Here is an 18739-nt window from a genome sequence, read left to right on the forward strand (position 1 = left end):
TTTGACCCCCGCTCTCCTGCTGTTGCCGCCGCGTCTCCCTTCCTTCCTCCAGGAAGTCCTGGGCCCCTCGCTGTCATCCTCAGGGACTAGAGTCAGGTTCTTCCAAACACCTCTCGGGTTTCTGTTCTGAGTTCGTCCCATGAGCTGTGATGCTCTTACGGCATCTGGGATGGGACTCCTCTCCAGAGGCCTTCAGTCCACTCTGTCCGGATCCGCCAGAGGACTCACTGTGGCAGCTGCAGCCTAGCAGAGTGGATTTGTCCAATAATAAGACTTGGAAGTCCAGATTGCTTCTTAACTGCTGGACAACAGAGGGCGGTTGTGTTAGCAGATGTGAAAGCGACACCCATCACGTCGTACATCCCATCAGAGCCCTGGGGTGGTCAGGGGCATGCCATTGGGAAAGGGCACTCATACTTGGAAAGGAGTCTTTTCTTCTGAGCAGTCGCTTTCAAAAGTAGGCTTATTTTAAGTAGGCTTAAAATATTCCGTAAACCATGTTATAAGCAGATGCCGTCCAGGCTTTGTTGAGCGTAAACCAGAGTCAATTCAGCGTAATTGTTACAGGCCCTGGGGTTCGGGGAACGGTAGGTCAGCGCCGGGTTCCAATGTGTCAGCGCCCAGCACGAGAGCAGCCTGTCCTCTGAGGCTGTGAAGCCAGACTCTGACTTCTCCTCTCTCACTGTGAAAGGACTGCGTGCACCCTCGGCCGCTTCAGTCATGTCCGAGTCTTTGTGACCCCATAGACTGCAGCCCGCCAGGCTCCTCTGTCCATGGGACTCTCCAGGCCAGACTACTGGAGGGGGTTCCATGCCCGCCTCCAGGGCCTCTTCCCCACCCAGGAACGGAACCCAGGTCTCTCACGTCTCCAGCATTGGCAGGCAGGTTCTTTACCAGTAGCGCCGCCTGGGAAGCCCACGAACGCCCCAGATGCGTCTTTCCATCCACATTGAAAACCACTCGGTGTCGGAGCTTCTGGGGAGGTCAGGTCTTCTGGGTGAAGGGCTGCAGCCTCTGCGGCGGCGCTTGCTGCCGCCCCGGCCCCGTGCTGCCGTCTCTGTGAAACGGTTCCTTCCTGAGTCTCTGCGAGCCCGCTCCGCCAGTTCCCACCACCCTGCAGCCTCCCCTCTCTGCTCCTTCATGGAACCGGAGGGGATCACAGCCCTGCTCTGGAGGCTTTGATTGGAGGGCACGGCGGCTGGTGTGGTCTTCTACCTGGACACCAGAGCTGCCTCCACCCACGCCAGCAGGCAGGCTGCTGCTCTCCCCCTGCTCCTCCGCTCGCTGGAGCAGCGCTCCCTGTTTCCTTGGAGAGCTGTCGCTCCGCGTTCTCAGCCTGGCTGACTGTCCGGCTCAGGAGGCCCAGCTCTCGGCCTGTCCTGGCTCTCCACCTGCCCTCCCCATTTCCAACTTCTGATGTCAAGGAGAGGCGTGCGACTGTTCCTTCCATTTGAACGTTCAGAGACCATCATTGGGAGATTATTGGCCTAATTTCAGTGTGTTCCTGTCCCAGGGCAGAGGGAGGCCAAGGACGGGGAGACAGGCTGGGGGCTGGAGCTAGTTGGTGGAGCCTTGAGCAAAGGTCCCTGTATCACATGGACCTGGTTCGAGGTACCCAGAACAGTTACAGGAGTAACATCGCAATCCCTGATCACGGGTACAATAATAAGGAAGAAGTTTGAAATAGTGTGAGAGTTACCAGAATGTGGCACAGAACCACCAGGTGACCAACTGCTGCTGGAAAGACGTTGCCAGGAGACATGCTCAACGCAGGGTTGACACAGACCTTCAGTCTGCAAGGAACACAGTTGTGTGTGACACAGCGCGGTCTGCCTGTGGATGGGCCGCATCACAGGCAGTCAGGAGATGCCTCCATGCAGTGAAAGCCTGGTTAGAATTACTCAAATTCTAATGGAGGCGCTCACAGCGGCGGGTGCAGGGCCCCCTGTGGAGCACGAGGGAAGGCTGAGAGCCCCTCGCCCCTCCGTGGGGACAGCAGGGCCCCTCGAGGCCGGTGAAGAGTGTGCCAGGCTGTGCCAGGACGGGGCTCCTCCCTTCTTAGAGTCTGAGATTCTTTCTGGGGAGGTCGGACACGAAGTTGCTGATGATGTGACCTCATGCAACCCTCCTAGGGTCCCTCCCGTGGGGCCCAGCAATTCCAGGCATCGCCCACGGCCTCCAGGGAGTCCAGTCACTGTGGGGTGTTCTTCCCCGCTGTGGGGGCCGGGAGTGTGGGGGCACAGGCCTTCCCCTGGTGCACTGTTGGCCCTGAAGCTCTAGATGTGGGGAGAGAGATGAGAGCTGTGGACGGGGAGGCTGAGTGCTGGAGACCCGCGGGTGCCCGGGATGAATCGACTCCCCCCAGTGTGTGGGTGTGGGGGTAAGGGGAGAGGGCCCCCCACTCCCCGGTGTCTGTGCCCCAGGCCGGGAGTGGGGCCCCTGCTCGGAGGGCACACGCCCCAGCGTGGCCGTTAGCCCCGACTCGTCGGACTGTCATTCAGCACTCTCTCGGGGTAACTGGAAGCGTCCACCATGCTGGGAACCCCTCTGGGCAGCGGGTGCACACTCGTCCTGATGGGTCGGGGCTCACGGTACCTCAGGGCATGCACCCAGGGCTCTCCCCACAGAGTCTCAAGGGTGCGGGTTCCTGGTGGTGCTCTGGGCTCAGGGCGGCATTAGAGCCGCTTTTCTGGGGGAGACGCTGTAAGTTTCAACTGTGAACTTGGGGTGACAAGGCTCCTACTCGGGGCGTTAACCTACTGGCTTCCTTTCGGAAGGATCGGGTGATAGGATTTCACGTCCTTGGACCGAACGCCGGGGAGATCACTCAGGGGTTTGCTGCCGCCATGAAGTGCGGGCTCACAAAGCAGCTGCTGGATGACACCATCGGGATCCACCCCACGTGCGGAGAGGTGCGCCCGCTGGGGCTCCGGGGACGGGGAGGGGCCCGCTGTCCTCAGCCGTGTGCTCTCGAGGGCGGCATCAGCGTCGCGTTAGGGACGTGTCCTCCTAAAATTGGCGTCTGCAAGGCTGCGTGTGAATCGCTGTCTCTCCTCCCCGGGCAGGTGTTCACCACCTTGGAGATCACCAAGGCATCGGGACTGGACATCACGCAGAAGGGCTGCTGAGGCTAGGCCCCACCGCCCCGTCCTGTCCCACCCTGCGGCGGGGAGACAGCGCGTGTGGCGCAGGGAGCCCACGCTGCCTGGGGACAGGAGGCAGGACGGCGCGGGGCCGCCACCCGGCTGGGCTGACGGGAGGGCAGACTCGCTGCCTCCTTGACGTCTTCGCTCAGAGCCGCCAGGTGAGCCAAGACCGACCTCTGCCCGCCAGCTCCTCCGCGAGGCCTCTCTCGATGGACTCGTCCAGGTCAGCACTCCGCTTGCTGCAGTTTGAGCCCCTCCCTGTTGCTTCCAGGAAACAGTCTCTGTTATGAAACTGACTCCAGGGGGCGTGTTCAGCCTGTTGATCTTCAGAGTAATATTAAAAGGTTCTCAGTACTGTATTGTGTGAAATCTAATTTAAAGTTATTTAAAAGGGTTCTGCTCACAGTCTGTTCACTCACAGGCTGGTTCAGCAGATGACCAGGTGATGCCAGGGCCTGCCCTTGGGCTGTGCACGCCTGTCGGCATCTCAAAGGGCTGGAGGCGGGCAGCCTTCCCTGGGGAGGAGCCTGTTTCCTCCCAAGCAGACCCCCCAGCCCCACGCCCAGGGTTCCAGACGGCAGTGCGGTCCTGGGCTGCCCTCCTCCCATTGGCCCACTGGTCCATTGGTCAGAACTTCGTTTTTAAAGAAACTTTAGGCCAGTAAGCAAGTCGGGGTCACCGTCTGTGGACGGGGTGTTTGCTACCCTCCTGGAGGCGGCAGAGGGGGCTGCAGAGGGGCGGGGTGCCCAGCTTACCAGTCCCAGGGTCCAGCTACTGCGGAGAAACGAGCAGGCAAGGTGGGAGAGCGGTTGCCGTGGAGGCAGCCTGGTGGCCCGCAGGAGACGCTGTTGGTTCCTGCGTGTGGGCTGGCGGCAGCTGAACAGGGTGTAACACAGGCGGAGCGTTTTCTCTTACTTGTTGGAGCATTGTTCACGACGGCCGTCTCAGCGCCTTGGCCAGGCAGTGCTGCTGTCTGCGTTGTCTCGGCCTTGGCGTCGAGTCACTGTCTCTTCTCCTTCAGGTAGGTCTTCTCCTAGGATTACACCCTGTAACCAGCTGAGATCTGTGTCTGGAATGCAAGAATGGCTCAACACGCAGAATCCAATCGGCGCAGTATACCTCATCGGCAGAATGAAGGGAAAAGAGTCACATGATGAGATCAGTTGATTCTGAAAGAGCATTTGACTAAATTCAACACATTGTCCTCGTTAAAAAGTACTCAGTGAACCAGGAATAGAAGAAAACCACCTCTGTGTAACAAAAGCCGCACGTGAAAGCCCCACAGTGATCAGCTCACAAGGCAAGGCCGCCGCCTTTTGCACTTCTGCTCACCAGAGTCCTTATTAAAAGTTTATGCAGAGCAATTAGGCAAGAAAAAGAAGTAGGATCATCTCCACTCACAGATGATGGGTTGTAGATGTAGAAAATACTGAAGACGCCTCATGTCCAGACACAGAAGCTGCTGGACCTGGTGAATGAGCTCAGCAGGTTGCAGGATGCGAAGTCAACTCCAGGAAGTCCGGTGAAAGCCTGTACACCAAGCGTGATCCGTATCGAAATGAAGAAAACGATTCCACTTAGAGTAGCCCCCAGAAGAAGAAAATTCATAGGAACTAAATTAACCAAGGAGATGGAACAGTTGTGCAGTGAAAACTACAAACTGTTGAGAAAAGGAAGACAAATAAGTGGAAGGACAGCTTGTGTTTGTGGATCAGGAAACTTAATGCTGTTAGAATGTCAGTTGTGCCTGAAGCAATCACACATTCAGGTTCTGTCAAAAACTCAGCAGTGACTTTTGCAGAAATGAAAGAACCCGTCCTGAAGTTCCCGTAGAACCTGAAGGGGATTCTGAACATTCAGAACAACCTTGAAAAAGCCCAGAGATCACACACTTTCTGTTTCAGAGTTTACTGCAGATCCTCAGCTGTGAGAACAGCATGGTCCCAGCTCAGAGTGGGGCGTGTGGAGAACAGGGAAGTCAGGCCTCACGTGTCAGGTCGGGGGGACCGTGGAAGCAGCACTGAGACCCTTTCATAGCAAAGTGTCCTCTTTCTCCCGCTGGCGCTGGGAAACCACGCCAAAGGGCAGCGTCAGATCTCTGCTAACATCGTATACAGACGTCCGCTGAAAGTGGGCCAGGGACCTAAACGCAAAAGCCACAGAGCTCACAAGCAAGCCCAGGGCCGAGCTCCACGACACTGAGTTTGGCAGTGACTCTTCATGCGGCCAAAGGCACAGGAGACGAGGTAAATGGACAGACTGGACCTCAGGGGTTAAAACTTTGTGGGGTCAAGGGCACCAGGACACTGTACAGAGCAAAAGTAAGTGCGGTCAAGGGCACCAGGACACTGTGCAGAGCAAAAGTAAGTGCGGTCAAGGGCACCAGGACACTGTGCAGAGCAAAAGTAAGTGCGGTCAAGGGCACCAGGACACTGTACAGAGCAAAAGTAAGTGCGGTCAACGGCACCAGGACACTGTGCAGAGCAAAAGTCAAAGCCCAGAAGGAGAGGGGAGATGTCCAGGCCACACGTGCTCCAGAATGCAGTATCTGGAATATACTGAGAAACTTCCAAACCCAGTGACATAGAAACAAACACGCAGGTTGAAAACGGGCAAAGGGCCTCAGCAGACATTTATCCACAGAAGATGCGCAAACGGCTGGCGCGTCACGGAGGAACGGAGATGAGAGCTCACTGAGCTGCCACCCTCGACCGTCAGGCTGGCTGCTCAGCTGCTAAGTCACGTCTGACTCTTTGTGACCCCCTGGACTGCAGCACACCAGGCTTCCTGGCCTTCGCTGTCTCCCAAAGTTTCCTGACATTCATGTCCGTCGAGTCGGTGATGCCATCCAGCCATCTCATCCTCTGTTGCCCCCTTCTCCTCCCACCTCCAATCTTTCCCAGCATCAGGGTGTTTTCCAGTGAGTCAGTTCTTCGCATCAGGTGGCCAAAGTTTTGGAGCTTCAGCTTCAGCATCAGTCCTTCCAGTGAATATTTGGGGTTTATTTCCTTTAGGATGGACTGGTTTGGAATTGAACATACACTTTAAAATGGTGAAGACGGCTACTTCCTCGTGCATTTTATCAGGATTTTAACTGCATTTAATTGTGTGTCAGTTATGCCTTAATAAAGTTGATCTAAAAAAATGAACCAACAGCTTTAAAAAAAAGCCCAAGACCAGATGGTGTAATTCTGTGAAACGTAAAAGAAGTATTAACAGCAATTTCTCTCAAAATCTTTCAAAAAGCTGAAGAAGAGAGACCACTTCCCAAGTCATTCTATGCATCACTGTCACAGGCTACCACAGCCGGATGGAGACGCAGCCAGCACACCCTGGCCAGCACCCGACGGCCCGGTGCCACGTCCTCGGCAGGGCGGAAGTCCCTGCTAGGCCCAGCAGGTCTCTAAAGGACTGTACGCGAAGTGAGTTTTGTTCCGAGGCTGCGAGGGTGTTTCCCAATAAGGAGCTCACCCGATGAGACACCACATTAATAGGATGACAGGCGGAGACCACGTGACCATCTCAGTTGGTACAGAAAAGCATCTGCAAAATCCAACACGATAAAGCCCCGTGTGAAAACCCCACAGACCACGCTGTCCTCAGTATTGAGACGAGACCGAAAGGTTTTTTCCTCTAAGATCAGGAACAAGATAAAGATGCCTGCTTTGCCTGCTATTCATTCAACTCACCCTGGCGTTCTAGAGAGAGTAATCAGACAAGAAAAAGAAGCAAAAGGCGTCCGCACTGGAAAGGAAGAGGCAGACCTGGGTCTGTTCACAGACGACACGAGACCGGCTTTGGCGGCCCCCTCACTGCGTCTTCTCTGTCTGTGGGCCTGTCTGGTCGTGGGTATTGTAGAATAAATGTTCAGTTGATCGTGAGCCGTCAGAGCCTCCTAACCCAAGGCCCTCTCTGCTGTGCACGCTCTGCTCCGGACGCATGTCTTCAGTTCCTGTTGATGTCCCAGCGGCGCGCGCACCCCCATCCAAGGCCAGGCATCACTCACCTGGACCGCAGACCCAGATGTTTACCTGCCCACGTCGGGGTCGGGGCCCCGCAGAAAGGCAGAGAGGCTGACCGAGACGGGACTTGTGCCCTCGTGCAAGGCCGCGCCCACCCGCCGTGGTGGCCTGCGAGCCCCTCGTGGCCTCCGTGCGCACAGCGAGTGGCTTTCGCCCGAGTGTCCCTCGGGCCCGCCCCATTACCCACCGCCTCCCTCCAGGGACCACGTCTCTCCTTGCATGAGCTCCGCTGGCCGCTGGGTCCACCCCAGGGCTCCCGGCCCGCTCGCCTCCTTCTCCGCACAGACGCCTGGTGTTCCCACGCACGCCTTGTCGCGGCTGTCTGCACTGAGCACCCGGAGCAGCTGCGGCGCCCCAGCCCGCCCTGGCCTCACCCGGCCCGCGCTCTCCCGGCGGAGGCCTCCTCTCAGCACTGGTGTTAGACTGTCAGGCTGCTGCAGAGGGGCCGGGGCAGAAGCAACCAGAAGCATGGAGCCCCACCTGCCCACAGGCCTGCCGTCACCTGGGCCGAGCCCCGGGCCCCTGGGCACCGTGACCTCACCAGTGTGCCAGAGCCCCTGGGAGTCCCTCCCACCTGGCCACGGGGTGCACACGGGGCTCTCCAGGAGGGTCATGAGTGCCGGGCCCTGGCAGGGCGGGCAGGGGGCTCACCCGGCACCCCTCACAGCCACAATCCTGGGCAGGTGGCCCTCGGCCCTCCCTGGTGGACACTCTCCTGCCTGCGCTCCTCAGGACAGGCCCAGCCCACCGGGACCTCCAGGTGCTCAGGGTCCTGCACAGCTGTGGGCCGCCTGGGGGCTCCTGGGGCTCCACTGGCTGCAGGCCTCCTTCCCCGTCTTGCTCACTCTGCCCCTCGGTTCGTTTCCATCTTCGAGAACAATGGGCTTGGCCCTGTGCGCACCTCTGGACCCCAGCAGGCTGCTGCCCTCAGCCCACCACTGCAGGGCTGACTCTTCACTGCTGACCCAGCGACGGGATGCCTCCCAGCCCCACCTGGAGGGGCTGCCCCGCCTCAGGGCAGGAAGTGCTGAGGGAAGGGGGTCCCCACCTCAGGGCAGGGACGGCTGAGGGGAGGAGGAGGGGGTCCCCGCCTCAGGGCAGGGACAGCTGAGGGGCGGAGGGACCAGGAAGAGGGGTCCCCACGGGGCTCCCCTCGGGCCTCATCCTGCATCGCACCCCCAGCAAACCCCTGGACAGGAGCGCCACGTCAGGGCCGCTCCGAGACCCTCCGGATCAAGGCCAAGGACGTGAGGGCGGAGGCAGGCCCTGCTGTCTGCACCGTCCGCTCCCCTCCCGCCCTGGTCCTCACGCTGAGCTGGGGCCCCGGCCTAGTAGGCTCCCCGCTGCTCGTCCACCGGCAGTCCGGTCGATTCCTAGCCCAGTGGGGTCTCCATGGGGCAGCAGACCCCGGAGCTGCACCCTTACGCCTGCGCTCCTCAGCCCGGCCGCTCCTGGGCTGCAGCCAGGGCTCAGGTCAAGGTCAGCCAGGAAAGGAGCTTCTCTTTACTATTTCTCCGCATCGCTTGGCACCTGGCCCCTTAGTTCCCAACCAGGGATGGAGCCTGTGGCCCTGCATTGGGAGAGTGGAGCCTTAGCCACCAGACCATCGGGGAGGCTCTGAGGAAGGAGCTTTATTCCCACCAGGTGGGCTGTTTCCAGGCCCCGTGTGGGCTCTGCTCCCACGTGTGTGGCTGTGAGTGCTCCCATGCAGGGTCCTCAGAGACGGGGTGCCCACCAGCCTGGCTCCACGCAGCCCCTCCCACGGCCCCTCCCCGGCCAGGAGTCACTGATTGTGACCTCGGGGGCTCTGATGCTGGGTGAGGCTGCGGGCCTGGCCCCGCATCCTGGGCCCAGAGCCTGGCGGCGCATGGCAGCCAGGACCATGGCCAGCATTCGCCTCCCCCAGGTTCATCACACAGGGCAGCCAGTGAGTACCTGGGCCTGGGCTCTGCTCACCTCCACCTTTCTGGCTGCAGGGGGGCCGGCCCTCACATCAGCATCCTCCCGGGCCGGGTCACTGCCGGGCGCTCTGACCCACACCAACAGCATCTCCGCTGGGATGGGGGTGGCAGCCTGGACCCCCAGGGGCCCCCCTGCCTGTGGGAGCAGGCTTCCCACAGTACACAGGCCCAGGCCCACAAGCAAGAGGGTCCGCAGGCGACCTGGGTAGGGTGTCGGGGCCCCTGCCCGCCCCCTCCAGGCCCTGGGTTCCTGGGCAGGGCCATGTCCTCTGTGGTCACTGCTGGGGTACCCTCTGTCGCCCAGCTGCTCCAGGACTGTGGGAGCCATGTGGCCTGGACACCACCTCTTCCCCCACGCACTGCAGGGTGGGGGACAGAGATACAGGCAGGGCAGTTCCCCCCAGAGCCTCGGTCTCCTCACCTGAAGAGGGCGATAGCGGCCTGTCTGCCATCAGGTGGGGAAGTAAACCAGGGCCCACAGCGTGGCCCAGACACCCCGCAGGCTCACCCCGTCCTGGACCTGGGCCCCCTGCCCACTCCCTGCATCCCAGCCTGACGCCCCGGGAGGGGCTGAGAGCCTTGCTCTCATACCAGCCCAGGTCCCTCGCCCAAGGCCTGCCCTGGTGCAGAGGGCTGCCCCATCCCCAGGGGCCCAAGGCTCCTGGGGACCCAGCCCCTGCCCGGAAAGAAGTGCTTGTTTTTCCGAGGCTTCTCTCCGGTCTCAGGAGATCCGACAGCAAAGTGTGGTCACAGGAACGCAGCTGCTGCAACTCAAGCTCAGAGAAGCAGGGGGCAGTGCCCCCCCCAGAGGGTGGACGGGCGATGATGCAGGCCAGAGGGCCCCCGGGAGCTGTGTGCAGCTCAGAGAAGCAGGGGGCAGTGCCCCCCTCCAGAGGGTGGACGGGCGATGATGCAGGCGAGAGGGCCCCCAGGAGCTGTGTGCCCACGTGTGCGTGCGTGCTCAGACCGGTGCTGGGGGCCTTCATGGCCTTCACCCTCAGGGCCTGTGGCTCAGCGGCTTCCACGGCGGGGATGGGGGGACAGGCCCCCACTGCTGCGAGATACCGTGTTTGGGAGCCGCTCCCTTGGCTCAGCGGGGCTTAGGGTGAGAAGGCAGGAAAGAGGCCTGCCGTGCTCATCCCCTGGCCCCCTAGGCCCTCCAGGGGCAGTGCAGTGGAGAGCAGCCTCGAAGCTGTCCCGGCCGCCCCATCCCTGAGACGCCAGCAGGGCCGCTTCAAGGGCGCCAGCTCCCGGGGAACCTGTCGCCTGGTGCGGTCGGTCCCGCTGGTGTCTGCACAGCCCCCCGCCTGGAACCAGGGCCCCCCACGCCAGGAGGGGCCTGGTAGGCGGCTGGCTTCAGCCCGCGAAGGTCACGGGATGGTGATGTGGCTGCATGAGCACAGCCACTGGGGCGAGGGGCTCACGAGCCCCTGTAGTCAGCCTTGTGCCCAGTCCTGCTCCGCCCCAGCTTGGGTCATCCTTACTCTTGTCTTATCCTTTGAAAGAGAACTACCCGTGACTGTGGGGCAGGGAAAATGGCCCAGCCACTCGAAAGCTGTGGGGCAGATCTCTTTAAAACTAAAACAACGGGCCTCCGTCGGCCCAGCAACTGCACTCCCAGCGCGTGCAACAGAGAAACAGGGATGCATCCTTGTGTGGAAATCTGTGCGTGAACATCCACAGCAGCTTTATTCATGATGACCCAGCCTGGGGGCTCCCGGGGCCCAGGGGGAGATGGTCAGTCCAGCCCAGCCTCGGGCAGGAGCCCCTGCAGACCCAGCCTGGAGATGGCACGGGGCAGCCCGTCTCCTGAGGGTGCCAGCCGCGCCTTTCTGCCTGTGCGACCTTGTGCGGCCACGGCCCCACATGGCCCGGAGAGCTGAGGTGGCCCCGGCTGGGCCGCGTGGGGTGGATGCGGCTGCGGAGGGGGCAGCATCTGGGACCTGCAGGGCCAGTCAGCCGAGGGCCCCTCTGACTGTGGGGGCCACTCAGAGCCCACGCTGGGTGTAGAGCTGTGTGCACACACGTGTACACACACACATACACACAGATTGTAGGGGCGACTCAGAGATGGGCGTGGTGTAGAGCTGCACACACACACGTGTACACACACACGTGCACACACACACTGACACACCAGAGCAGGCCTGTGGAGCAGTGTGCTGAGCACTGGGGGGCTCACAGCCTTCCTCGGCGCCCCATCTCCGTGCGCTGTCGGGGAAGCCTTGCTGTTCGAGTCCTGACTGGCTCCTCCAGCCTCTCTTCCAGCTCCGGCTGAAGGGTGCACCTCACTGTAGCCCCCTTCTGTGATGGACCCGAAGGCCCCCAAGAAGTCCCGCCAGGGAAAGAAGAGTAAGGCCAGGACGCAGGAGAAGTTTGCCAGGAAATTTCCATACAGGTAGTAGACCCTGAGCCCGAGCCAGGAGGGCCCCCCTTCTGCAGGCCCCCACCCCAGGAGCACCCTCTGGGAAACACGGCAGGAGCGGGTGGGGGTCTCTGTCCCCTGAGCTGCTCCGTGCTCCCCGATGGCGGGCTCCACACCACCCCTTAGCCCCTGAGCTGGGCCCCCCAGAGCCTCGGCTGGCTGTTTCCTGTCGCCTGTTCAGCACACCTGCTCCTGTGGGGGGTGTGATGGGGTCTGGCTGTGGGGGCGGGGCAGGAGCCCGCAGAGCCCGCAGGCTGGGTGGCCTGGGGCCTCTGCCTGGCGGCCTGTTTCTCTGGGTTGAGGGGTCTGGGAGGGCTGAGGGCAGCCCCGAGCCCAACCTTGGGGGCCACGGCCTCCTCACGGTTGCCCGCGGCAGGGGCACCTGCCCTCAGCTCTCAGCCCCGGTCTGTCACCACCCACAGGTTCTCCTGGCTGACGGAGACCAGCTCGGAGCCCCTGCGGCCCTGGGTGCTCACGAAGATGAGCAGCTTGCTGCGGGAGCAGCTGCCGCTGCAGAAGACGCTGCTGCCCACGAGGTCCATCCCCGTCCGAGGGTGAGTCTCAGCCCCAGGCCCCCACGCAAACACAGCACGTCTGGGCCGAGTACGTCGAGCCCCGGGGAGACTCGCACTCACTCCCACACACCCTGCACACGGAGGACACCCCCAGACCCCACACACAAACGCAAAGATGCACAGACACTTGCCCTGACCCAGACTGTCTCTTTGAAGGGCCCCACCCGGCCCACCACCCGCACTGACGTGAGTGGGCATGGGGCCTCGGGGCCGAGGCTGTGTCTTCTCCACTGTGCTCCCGGGCCTCTGAACCTCTTCTCCCCTGGGCTGACGGGCTGGGCTGCAGCTTCTCCCGTGGAAGGGTTCGTCACGTCGGGCCCTCTGAGAGCCTTCAGGCCGTGTGGCCAGGTCCTTGTGTGGGGGGCAGGGGGCGGGGGCTGAGGCCTGCCCCCAGGACTGCCCTGCCTCGCACCCTGAGCCCTGCCAGTGGGCAGATCACCCAAAGCTAAAGGCCGAGTTTATCTGAGGATAACGGAGCCCTGAGATGGGGGAGTTGGAGGGGGAGGGTGGTCTCAGGCGGAGGTGGCCACCGTGCTGGTGGCACCTGCTGTGGCTTGCCCCCAGGCTGGCAGGCCCGTGTCTGGGCCAGGCCAGCTCCCTGGGGTCAGCGTGGGGCTCTGTGTGATTCTCCAGGCTGGGGGCCCCGGATTTCCCACCTCTGTCCTGCCTCCAGCCGCCGCCATCGCCACCAAGAAACCTCTGGGAGCTGGCGCTGCTGACCCGCCGCTTCCCCAGGCTTGCAGCACCCCCGCCCACCCCCCGAAGCCCCGCTCTGCACCACCAGTCTCTGGGGCACTCAGCCCCCAGGCACTCGTGACAGTGGCCACCGGGCAGAAGTGACCTATGGGGAGGCAAGGAGCCCTGGAGAGGTCGCCCGCAGATACACGCTGCAGGTTCATAGCCCTGGACGGTTGTCTGCACGCCGGCCCCACGTTCTCATCCATAAAATGCGGTGACGGTCAGCTCTGCAGTGTGAGCATCATTTCCTCGCGTTTACCCCCAAATACACTCAGGCGTCTGGGATAGCCGGATGGCGATACTCTGGAGTCCTGCTTCGGGGGAGCTCGTGTGAAGGGGAACCACCTAGTATCGTTAGTGGGCGCCTTTTTGCCACGGCTGCGCCTGGAGGAGGAGCAGGAAGAGGCAGTCTTTCCACCCCAATCGGGACAGTCTAGGAAGGGTGCTCAAGCAGTTCTTAAAGCACAGCAGAGTCTAAATGCTGGTGCCACGTGTGTGTATTAGGAAGTGGTGTGTGTGTGTATGCGCGTGTGTACGTAGGGGTGCACGCCTGTGGGGTGCACGCCTGTGTGCTGCACGTGTACACGCCTGTCAAAACTTGGGTAGAAAAGCACGCACACCAGGGCGGCAGCGGCCCCAGGCACAGGGCTTGGCTGAGCTGGTGTGGCTTTAGCGCTTGGCCCAGGCAGAGTAAAAGGACGGGTTTTCCCCAGTATCACTGCCCCCCTGGAGCCAGAAGGTGGCAACCCCCCAGGGTGTCTGCGCTCCTTCTCCCGGTCCGCACACAACCTCTGACACCTGCGCCCTGCTGGGAAGGTGATCCAGGCTCAAGACCAGACCACCTCAGACACCAGAACAAATGGCAAAGGGAGACACAAACCCGTATTTCACAAAGTAACAAAACGCATTTATTTCAAACAGGCGAGCTCCCCGGCTCACCACGGTCCTGTCTAGTCTGCTCCTGTATTGCCTACTCAGCTCTGTTAACGGTGGACACCCAGCATCTGGCTGGACTGAGGCCAAGAAGGAGCCAGAACAGGCCCCCCCCCGCCCCCGCCCCGGGGCGCACCGTGTGGTGGGGTCCTCAGGGTGCCCAGGTGGCAGGTCACCGCCCACGGAGGCAGAGACAAGGCCGGTCCGGCCCTGGGTCTGGTCGGGGTGGGGTGCGGGGGTAGGCGTCTCTCCGTGGCCGGGCTGCAGTGACCAGGGCAGGTGAGATGGGCGGGCCCCTGGGGGTGGAGGCCAGCGCAGAGCCAGCATTCTAGTCTTGTGCCACGTTTAGGCTCAGGACAGACCCTCGCAGCCTAAAAGCCTATTGTTCCGTCCTCCAGGGTCCTGGGGACGCGCCCGCCAGCCAGCGTGCTTCGACGAGGCCGGCGTCAGGCACCCAGGGGTCCAGCCCCCGGAGGCGAGGCGGGCTGCGCCAGGATGCGGTCCGCCCAGGCGGGGCGAGCACGGGCCGTCTCGGCGCGCACCCTGGGCCGCGGGCGGGCTAGCGCAGCCGCAGGTAGGAGGGGACGGAGTAGTTGAAGAGCAGGAAGTCCATCTTGTAGAGGCCGAAGAGGCGCCGCTGGTAGAACGGGCTGATGTCGCGGAAGAGGCGCTCGGCCCGGTCGCGGGCGGCGGCCCGGGCCCCCGGCGGTGGCTCCGGGAAGTGCAGGCCGGGCGCGCCCGCGAGGCCCAGCACGAAGGCCGCGTCCTCAGCGAGCGTCTCGAACTTGCCCACCACGTCGTAGCGCAGGCGGCACGGGTGGCAGAGCGCGTGGGCGCGCTCCCAGTGCTCGTTGAGGGGTCCATCGCGGCGCGTGCGCGGGTCCAGGAGGTAGGCCAGGAACTCGGCGAAGCGCACGTCGTGGCCGCGGGCCAGCGCGTCTGGGCTTGGGTGCGGCCGCAGGCGCCGCACGATGTCGGTGCCGAAGCGGCGCTGGAAGGCCGCGCCCCAGGGCCGCTGCAGCTTGTTGCGGTAGGCCGAGGCCAGGCGCTCGAAGGGCTCGCGCACGAAGAGGAAGGCCAGGTAGGTGCGCAGACGCCGGTTGACCTCGGCCGGGCTGAAGTCGGCCAGCGAGGGCAGGCGGCCGGGCGCGTGCGCGTCGGGCGCGGGGATGGCGCGCGGGTCGCCGGAGCCGCGGCCGTTCAGCGCCAGCAGCACGCGCTTCCAGTTGGTGCAGGCCACCTTGGGCACGTAGCAGTAGAGCAGGCCGCGCGCGTCGTCCACCAGCACGTGCCGCAGGTCCTCGGGCCGCAGCAGGCGCTGCCGCCGGGTGTGGCGGCTGCAGGCGCGGTGCAGCAGCTCTCGCCGCTGCCGATGCACCTCGGCCAGGGCGGAGCGCGGGCCCTGCGGGGACAGGGCCACAGAGGGAGCCCGGCTGAGGGGCCGTGAGCCTACCCGGCTGAGGGGCGGGGAGGATGCGACTGATCGCCAGCAGGTCCTCACTGCCGCCCCCCAGTCACCGCCCCCCTGCCCAGGGAGGGGTCTCCACCTACACCAGGCCCTTCCCAACAGCACCACAAGGGCAGAGGTTCAGGTGAGGCTCCTGCCTTCGCTCCCTGGCTTGGAGCAGAGCCCGTACCTGGCAGGTGCTCAGTAGAGCTGAGGGCACCTTCAGAGGCGTGTGTGAGCTGGGCCTGTGCACTCAGTCGGCACACACTGGGAACAGCATGTGGACCCTCAGGCTCGGGGGTGGAGGGTGGCACGCCTGGCCCGTCTCCCTGTCCCAGCAGCACTGAGCCTGGGGCTTCCCTTTGTGTCCCTCCTGCTGTGGGTGGCACACAGCCCGCTGCTCATTATGTCCCCCACGCGGAACGCTGCAGCACAGAGCCGGGCATAGTCCACACCTGGAGGGCTGGGTGGGCAGATGGGCGGCTGGACGCCCCCAGGTCTCTCCGCCTGCCCCTAGCGTTTGCCCCATCACAACCTGGCCTTCACTCCCTGGCCAGAGCTCGAGGCGGCCACAGCCCCCAGGCAGCAGGTCCACACGGGCTCTGGCCATTGTGGCTGGAGGAAGCAGGGGGAGGGGGGTCTGCCTACCTGGTCCAGGTTGTAGAGCGTCTGCAAGGGGCTTCTCCTCTTCCCGCCAAGCCAGCTTGTGCCCACAGCGTTGCTCTCGAACGCTGGGGGCGAGGGAGAGGTGTTCGCCGCGGCACCAGACTGCCCGTGGCCCTAGGGGCTTAGCCAGCTCGCCTGGGCACACTGCATCCACCCCTGGGTCTCGGTACCCCCATGTCCCGCCTGCCTCGGGGGTCACTGATAGACCGAGTCCCTGTCACCAGGGCAGGGAACTTGCCCTCCAGAGCTTCAGGGGCTTGGGCGGGAGCAAACAATGGGAAAAGGGGAAACCACTGCCCTCTAGGAAGGCCCTGACCACCCAGCCCCACCTGCCTCCATCTCACACCCCACCTCTGCCAGCCACGTCCATGCAGCCTGAGGGTGAGGGCCCAGTGGGGAGGCCAGGCCAGCCTCTCCCGGCCCTGGGGGCAGGCAGCAGCTGGGGTCGCACCGCCAAGCTGCCGGCTCTCTGGTGGCAGCGCAGGTGAGCAGGTCAGGTGGCCGCTGGGGACGCCTGCAGGGGCTTCTCCGTCTCCTGCTGGGGTTGCCCCACCTCCCGGTACTCTCAGGTTTCCCTGGCAGCGTCCAAGTGTACTGACGCTCTTCCCCAAACAGCCACAGTCTCATGTTTGTCTTAGATATGATTACACTTACCAATAAAACCTAACAAGTTGTAATACCTTTAAGTATATCACCCAAATTGTCAAGTCTTTGGTTAGACTGATCAAGAAAAAAAGAATGAAGACTCAAGTTACAAAAAAATGGAAATGAAAGAGGTGATGTGAGTACTGGGCCTTATAGAAATAGGGCTTCCCCGGTGGCTCAGATGGTAAAGAATCTACAGTTGAGGAGATCCAGGTTTGATCGTTGGATCGGGAAGATCCCCTGGACAATGAATGGCAACCCACTCCAGTATTCTTGCCTGGAGAACCCCACGGACAGAGGAGCTTGGAGGGCTACATCCATGGGGTCACAAAGACTCGGACATGACTGAGCGACTAACAGTTTGACTTTCATAAAAATAATATAGCTAAGAACATTTTATGTGACCGAGGTGTGCAAATTTAAATGTATTTAATGGCTGTCAAGAATGTATTGAATTTGTAAGAATATGGAATATTCACAAGAATATCTTTAATAATTCAGGATCACGTTAGAAAATAATAAATTCATAAGAAAAGGAAGTTTTCAATGATCCTTGGCTTTCAACAAACTGAGGAGTCTTAAAATGCTGCCAGGATTCAAGCATTTTCCTTAAGACCAATCTTTGGCAAACAAGCAAACTTGAACAGTTGGTGAACTGCTGTGTTGGCCAACTGACCACAGGCAGCGGTTCCCAAGCTTGAGCGTGCCCGGGGCCTGGCGCACGTCCAGAGGTTCTGGCCCCCGGGTGGGGCCCGTGGTCTGCATCCTGACAGTCCAGGCTGCTGAGGCCTGGGAGCCCCCTGAGCACCGCTGAGCACTGCCTGGGGGACTTGGTTAAAAGAACAAGTCAATGACCGGCAGACTGGCCTTGCTGGGCCTGCAGACCCCTCTGTGTGCACCCGGCTCCCTGCCGCACCTCTGGCAGCCCAAGGGCCCCTGCCCACTCCAGTGTCCCCAGAATAAGGGCCGGGCTCAGCTGTGACCAAGGCTTTTGGAGGGGTGAGGCCCACAGGGCCTGCCTGTGTCCTCAGGATCATCAGTGACCCGCAAGACGAGCCGCCGTCCTCTGGCTGCCCACTGGCAGGGAGGCCCCAGGACCTGGTGGCCCCACGATAGCCAGGCACCTCCCACAGCCCTGGGAGGAGGGCTCTGCCTCACCTCTTTCCAGTGGGGGTGGAGGCCCTGAGGGGGGACGGGGAAAGGCTTGTGTCCCCCGGGGGGGCAGGCAGAGCAACAAACCAGGCCGCCTCTACCCCAGGCCCACGACTCAGAAGCACCCAGCCTATTGGCAACACCAGCCCTTGGGTGGAGCCTCTTCTTTCCCAGCCAGACCGAAGCCTGAGGGAAAGCAGGTCCCACACCAGCCCCTGAGAGCCAGTGGGTGGAAGGGGAGAGGCCCCAGAATAGCCAGGGGCAGTGATTACGGGGCTGGGCCGCCCCTGCCCAGCTCCACCCCGTCAGCGCAGGAGCAGAACCCTGGTCCAGCGGGCGGGCAGGCCGGTGTGGAGGAGGATGAAAGGTCCCTGGGTCCAGCCCCCCCAACCCCCCCAACAGCTGGAGGCCGGGGCTCTGAGGGTAGGGCGGTCCCCAAAGGGCCCCATGGAGCTTCCTGCAGCCTCCTCCCCCCTTGCCCCAGTCCCCCGCCTGTGTCCTCAGCCAGCCCAGGGCAGCCACTTGGGCAAAACCACAAGCGGGTTCTGCTTTGACAAAGGAAACAAAAATAGCAGGAGGTTAGTGAGAGGGAGAGAGAGAAGGAGGGAGCGGGGAGGAACTGAGTGGTGTCAGAGACAGAGCTTCCCGGCGGCAGGGACGGAGGCTGGGAGAAGGGGAAAGACACGGGGAAAGCGGTCTGGAGTAGCTCAGAGCAAACCAGCTGGGTGTGAAGGGGCGGCAGGCCGAAGGAGGGCGCTGCCCTCAATCTGGGGGTGCCCAGTGGGCCAGCCCCGGCCTGCTGCACGTGGGCTGGCATGTCCCGGGCAGCACAGGAGTGGCCGGGAGACCCGGGAGCAGGCAGGAGCGCACAGCACCCCTGCTCTGCTCACTGACACCATGCCCCCAGGGGTCGGAACTACCGTTATCCCATTTGACAGATGGGAAAACTGAAGCTCAAAGAGGCAAAGAAACATGCTGAGGCCTCCCAGCAAGTAAGGGGCCAGGAGCAGGCTTGACGCCAGGCCCCGG

General features: G+C 62.2%; 3 protein-coding genes across 3 annotated transcripts in view; 2 read left to right on the plus strand and 1 right to left on the minus strand.

Annotated features, from left to right (window-relative positions):
- The window catches only part of TXNRD3 (thioredoxin reductase 3), a 34130-nt gene extending 30635 nt beyond the window's left edge, over positions 1-3495 (plus strand). The window contains exons 16-17 of the mRNA XM_070358971.1: positions 2778-2912; positions 3066-3495. Coding sequence (XP_070215072.1) covers positions 2778-2912; positions 3066-3128 — 198 coding nt within the window. The 3' untranslated portion in view covers positions 3129-3495. The remainder of the gene's footprint in view (positions 1-2777; positions 2913-3065) is intronic.
- C22H3orf22 (chromosome 22 C3orf22 homolog) lies at positions 3249-13470 on the plus strand. Its single transcript, XM_070359156.1, has 4 exons — positions 3249-3369; positions 11398-11527; positions 11977-12108; positions 12763-13470. Exons 2-4 carry the CDS (start codon positions 11439-11441, stop codon positions 12944-12946), a joined length of 405 nt encoding a protein of 134 aa, XP_070215257.1. The 5' UTR covers positions 3249-3369; positions 11398-11438; the 3' UTR covers positions 12947-13470.
- A 151-nt stretch (positions 13471-13621) lies between these two features.
- On the minus strand, positions 13622-16540 carry CHST13 (carbohydrate sulfotransferase 13). The gene is made up of 4 exons (XM_070358972.1): positions 16467-16540; positions 16243-16382; positions 15896-15978; positions 13622-15202 (listed from the first exon to the last, which is right to left on the minus strand). Exons 1-4 carry the CDS (start codon positions 16538-16540, stop codon positions 14360-14362), a joined length of 1140 nt encoding a protein of 379 aa, XP_070215073.1. The 3' UTR covers positions 13622-14359.
- Positions 16541-18739: the final 2199 nt, after the last annotated feature.

Source organism: Bos mutus, chromosome 22 (assembly GCF_027580195.1).
Source record: "Bos mutus isolate GX-2022 chromosome 22, NWIPB_WYAK_1.1, whole genome shotgun sequence".
NCBI lineage: Eukaryota > Metazoa > Chordata > Mammalia > Artiodactyla > Bovidae > Bos > Bos mutus.

Excerpts from the sequence above, each read along its gene's own strand:
- C22H3orf22 (XM_070359156.1), top strand. The coding sequence starts at position 11,439 with ATGGACCCGAAGGCCCCCAAGAAGTCCCGCCAGGGAAAGAAGAGTAAG. Across the intron at positions 11,528-11,976 it reads GCCAGGAAATTTCCATACAG|GTTCTCCTGGCTGACGGAGA; the intron begins GTAGTAGACCCT and ends CACCACCCACAG. Across the intron at positions 12,109-12,762 it reads AGGTCCATCCCCGTCCGAGG|GCTGGGGGCCCCGGATTTCC; the intron begins GTGAGTCTCAGC and ends GTGATTCTCCAG.
- CHST13 (XM_070358972.1), bottom strand. The coding sequence starts at position 16,540 with ATGAGACTGTGGCTGTTTGGGGAAGAGCGTCAGTACACTTGGACGCTG. Across the intron at positions 16,383-16,466 it reads AAACCTGAGAGTACCGGGAG|AGAGCCGGCAGCTTGGCGGT; the intron begins GTGGGGCAACCC and ends CGCTGCCACCAG. Across the intron at positions 15,203-15,895 it reads CGCTCTACAACCTGGACCAG|GGCCCGCGCTCCGCCCTGGC; the intron begins GTAGGCAGACCC and ends CTGTCCCCGCAG.